We start from the raw sequence: 5,184 nt of genomic DNA, 5'->3' as shown, positions 1-5,184 counted from the left end.
TCACCAATACATCAGGGACGCCCCAGCGATGAACTTCGTCAGCCACGACCCGCAGCAGGGACGACCACCGCAATCCCCTCCGACCGGACCAGGTAATCTTGCACACGTCCTCCAGGCCGAGATGCTCCCCCCATCCTGTCGCGACTGCGTGCCTGCCGGCCCAGTATGGAATACTGTGCCCCACCACCGTGACCGCTGCCGCTCCTGATGGAACACCTGGGAAAAAACCAAATCAAACAGCGTGTTGAGGGCGGATATACAACTTATATGCCCGGGAACGCCACCGCCCCCTCTGCTGGATGACCCTGGCCGGCTCGCCAGCCAGGTACGCCTCCGTGGCGGCGCCAATACGAAAGGAGTGGGACCCATACAAGGAAGGTTGAAGGCCGGCTCCCTGCAAACAGGCCCGGAGAACTGCCACGAACTGGTACCGGGACAGACAGCTCCCGTTCTGATGGATGAACAAGGGTCCAGCAAGGGCAGGCCGTAACTCCAGGTACGCGGCCATAGCCCGTCGTGGGCAATCGGCCTCCCCACGTAAGGCCGGGAGGTACACATGATTCCCTTTGCCCCCTTGGTCACACTTGGACCGACGGATGAGGCACTGGACCCCCGAGTCTACCAACTCCACGTCCGAAAACATCAGACCGGCTGAGAAACGGGCTGAGCGGGACCGTGCCACCAATTCCCCTCCCCTCAAGGCTCCGTGGAAAGCCGCGGTGAACGCCGCCCGGAACAACACCAGCTCAAAATCCGTGCGAGCCACGGCAGGCAAGTGCCCCAGCAGCTGTCGCAGGATAGCTCTGGTGATGGGGCGCCGAGGATCAGGCCGAGGCACGGACTGCCGCCCCCAGCCCTTCACGGCCTGCCGGGCCAAAAACGACCGCCCAGGGTCCCAAGCGCCGAGGGACTTAGAGCAGAAGGAAAGTCCGGCCAGAGTGACACGCAGCGTCCTGCAAGAGAGTCCCTGCTCCCGGAGACGAGCCAGGAACCGGAGCAGCAGGCCCTCATTCATCGGCCAAGGGGAAGAATGCCCCGCCGAACGGGAGAAGTCCACAAACTGACATGCTGCGCGCCGATACGCCCTCCGAGTGGAGTCGGCCAGTGACGACAGGACCCCTTCCATGATCAGCCGACGCCAAGCTGCCACAGGTCCTCGGGACAACCGACCGATTCCCTTGCCGCTCCAGGAGCGAGACGCCGGAACCTCTCGACCTGAAACCGAGAGAGAGCGTCGGCCAACTCGTTGGTTACCCCCGGGACGTGTCTGGCGCGAAAAGAAACGTTGTACGACAAACAGTCCAAGAAAAAAACCCGGACCAGGCGCATGACCCGGGCAGATCTGGAGGACTGCTTGTTCACGATCTGCACCACGGCCTGATTGTCGCACATGAATTCCACGCGGCGATCAGCAAAACGCGGGCCCCAGATCCGGACCGCCACCACTATGGGGAAGAACTCCAGAAAGGTCAGGTCACGGTGGACCTCCGCCGCCCAGGCGTCTGGCCACCTCGCGGCGCACCACTCCCCTTCGAAGTAAACCCCGAACCCGCAGCCCCCTGCGGCGTCCGAGTGAACCTGAAGGCGATCCCTGGGAGCGTAAGGCGTCTGCCAGATGGCCACTCCGTTAAAACCTCCCAGGAACCGCTCCCACACTCGTAGGTCCGCCTTCATCTCCGCGGAAACCCGAAGATGGTGAAAAGGACGAGACAATCCTCGAGTGGCAAATGACAAGCGAAAACAGAAAGGCCTGCCTGGCGCAACCACCCTGCAGGCAAAGTTCAGGTGCCCGAGCAGCACCTGGACCTCGCGGAGTGCGCACTTCCGCTTTTCCAACAGCTCCCGGATGAGTTCCCTGAGGGAGGCCACCTTATCCGCCGGCAAACGAGACGTACCCGCCACGGTGTCAAGCTCAACCCCCAGGAAAGTGAGCCTGGTAGCAGGACCCTCAGTCTTGTCAGCCGCCAGTGGCACCCCCAGTTCGGACATCACCCGTTGAAATGACCTTAAACTGGACGAACAGGCGTCTGTGCCCGCCGGGCCCGCCATCAAGAAGTCGTCCAAGTAGTGGGCCAGCTCCGGGACCCCCCCCCGGACCCTAGCGGCCCACTCGAGGAAGGAGCTAAACGCTTCGAAGGCCGCGCATGCAATGGAGCACCCCATTGGCATGGCCTTGTCTACGTACCATCCGTCGAGGAACCGGAAACCCAGAAGGCAGAAATCCTCCGGATGGACGGGCAGGAGCCGGAAGGCCGACTGCACGTCGCACTTAGCGAGCAATGCCCCCTTGCCGCAGCGGCGAACCATAGCCACCGCTTCGTCGAATGGGGTGTACCTCACGGCACACAGCTCCTGTGGGATGAAATCATTGACGGACCTGCCCCTCGGGTACGACAGGTGCTGAATGAGCCGGAATTCCCCGGGCGCCTTCTTGGGCACGACTCCGAGCGGGGAAACCCGCAGGTTGGGCAGCGGCGGACCGCTGAATGGTCCAGCAATGCGTCCGGCAGTCCGTTCTTTGGCCAATTTCGCCGCCACCACTTCCGGCAGATCCCGGGCCGATCGCAGGTTGCCGCTCGTAAAAGCCGCCCGCTCACCAGTGAACGGGATTCGGAACCCCTCCGAGAATCCAGCCGACAAATAAGCCGCTGCAGGCCTGTCCGGGTAACTGCCCAGCCAGGACAGCAGCACGGGCAGCCGAACCGGCGTGGGAGCCAGGCCGCGGAGCTGCCCCGCGGCTTCAGCCGGATTTTGGGGCGGCGGAAGGAGCTGCGGGACCCGATCCCCCGTCCTTCTTACCGGAGGATCGGGTCCCTCGAAAGGGCTGGGAAGAGGAAGGCTGCGCACACGCCGACATGGCATGCCCGCCCCCGCAGGTCTCGCAGCGGTGTTCAAACCGACACCTGCGCCGCTTGCAGCCGCCCCTGTTATAGTCCCAGCAAACCAGCCCGGACAACTTGCGGACGGGACCGGAGGATCCGCCTTTTCCGCGTTCCCGCCTTTGGCGGGCGCTGGGACCCACCTGCATGAACCACGCATCATGCAGCCGAAGATCCCAACGCGTGGAAGCGTTGTGGGAGGCGAGTTCCCGGAACTCCCTATCGTAGTCCATGGCGGCCTCCTCGCCACCCACCTCCCAAGCCTCCAACACGGTATAAAGGTAACGGGCAAGGTGCCAACCCCGTTCCGGGTACCCCCCGCATATCAAGGCCTGGAATTCGGCAAAACCTTTTAGCCAATTGAGCATAGAACGCTCAACGGGCTGTGACTGCGCCTTATCCTTGTCACCCTTTTTTCCCGTGTCGGCCCCTTTCCGGCGCCACTTCGCCAATTCGAAAAAATCAACGAAGTACCCATCGAGGGCACGCTCCCGCAATTTCACAGGAAGGTGCACCCCCGGAGGGGCCTCACCATCCCTGAATCTGCCAGGCGGTTCCCGCCTGCGCCTGCTGATGCCCGCCTCGTCGAGCATCCGCACCATGTCGCGCCGCCTGTTTTTTAACCAGAGCGGCATCCCGGGGACGTAGGCCCCCTCTATCCAATACCACCCGTCATGGATGGTATCGTCGCCTTCCTCCCACGACGATAACTCACCCGCGGGCGAGCTCCGTCGCGATGCACGCCTACGCTTATGGGCCTTCCGCAGCGTTGTGCGCTTCCGCTTCCCACTTGGCCCGGCTCGCGGCGACGGCGTCCGAGAGTCGGTGACGCACAGCGTGCTGCCCGAAACTGAAGACTCAGCCGGGCCAGGGCTGCGCCGCCGGGTGCCGCCGGAACCGTACAGTGCCTTGGCCTCTGCGAACCCGGCCCTGTATTCGGACGAGCGGTGCTCTGCAGAACGACCCGGGCGGGAATGGGCAGATGAGCTGGAGCGGGGTGACCGGCGGCGACGCCCTTCGCGGCGGCTGGATTCACGCCGCCGGCGCCCCTGACCCCCCTCACGCCCGCCGGAATATCGACGACGATGGCGCGGGGAGGACCCACTGGAACCGTCCGCCGTCCACCGCCGGGAGCGGTCGGGACGGCGCAGTGGGGATGGGGACCTATAAGTGTCCCTGGCCCGGTCCCTGGGCCCCCCCAGCTGATGGCGGCCCGAGCCGCTGGATGCGGACTCCGACGAACCGGAGCCCCGCCCCACCCTGGCTCCCCTGCCCCGCAAGGAGGGGGAACTGCTGGTCCGGGGCCGGTCGCCCCCCGAGGGGGAACGCCCCGACCCATGCCTGCCGCGCCGGGCGGGCCGCCTGGGAGAGCCTCCCCTCCGCGGGGACGCCTGTTTTCTGGAAGCCCCCGCCTCCCCCCGGGCCCGAGCTGTCGGAATAGCCGACGCCCAGGCCCGGCTGGCCCGAAGGGCGCAAGCCCGCTTGCGAGCCCCGCCCCCGGAGGCCTCGGGCAACGGGGGGGAGGCACGCCGCGAGGCGCGGGGGGCCCGAGCGGGCGAACCGCGCTGCCCCCCGCGCCGCCCGCCCCCGCGGGCCTCGTGGCCACGGCGCCCGCCGGACCCAGACCTCGAGGCCCCGGAGCCCCCAGCGCCGGGCGAGGCCGGAGCCGCGCGGGAGGAGCCACCGCCCCTCCCCGAACCCCCCTGGGGCGAAAGCGGGGGCTGCGCCGGGCTGCGGCAGCTCCGGCGCGGCCGCACCGCCGCCGAGGACTCGGGAGCCCCGCCCCCCGGCCCGCGGGCCTCCGGGGCCGAGGGGCCGGGCCCACCGCCGCTCGCCGGGACGGGGGTGGGGGGCGCCTCGCCGGCGCCACCCCCTCCCCCGGCGCTGCCGGACGCAGCCGCCTCGCCGCGGCCCGCCGCGGCCGACCTCTGTCGACGGGGCATCCCGCCCCACCGCCGCTGAACGGCGGCCTGCCTGCTGGAGCCGCGACTCCGGCCCGACGTCCCCGGCGGCTCTCTCCCCGCCGCGGATCCTCTGCTGCGGAGCGGGGGGGGGGGTGGGAATCCGAGCGGCTTCCTCCCCCACGGCCGGCAGGCAAGCGTCCAAGCGCCGTGAGCCGCCCCGGCCTTCTGCCCCTGGAGCCGCCCGCACGGAGATCCGTCCAGGTGCGCGGCGGCCGGGGAAAGAGGGCGAGCCACGTGCGCGCGGCCTTAAAAGGCCGGTGGCCCCGCCCTTCTCCCTAAGCGCGCCGCGGCGCGCCCTTATGACGCGGCCAGGGCCCGCGCCGCTCCCGGGCGCCACCGCC

General features: G+C 67.7%; 1 protein-coding gene across 1 annotated transcript; it reads right to left on the bottom strand.

Annotated features, from left to right (window-relative positions):
* Window positions 1-232: 232 nt before the first annotated feature.
* On the bottom strand, window positions 233-1,126 carry LOC143831156 (integrase/recombinase xerD homolog). Its single transcript, XM_077324236.1, has one exon. It carries the CDS (start codon window positions 1,124-1,126, stop codon window positions 233-235), a length of 894 nt encoding a protein of 297 aa, XP_077180351.1.
* Between the last annotated feature and the right edge of the window lie 4,058 nt (window positions 1,127-5,184).

Source organism: Paroedura picta, chromosome 3 (genome assembly GCF_049243985.1).
Source record: "Paroedura picta isolate Pp20150507F chromosome 3, Ppicta_v3.0, whole genome shotgun sequence".
NCBI lineage: Eukaryota > Metazoa > Chordata > Lepidosauria > Squamata > Gekkonidae > Paroedura > Paroedura picta.
This window is presented reverse-complemented; position numbering and strand designations above follow the sequence as displayed.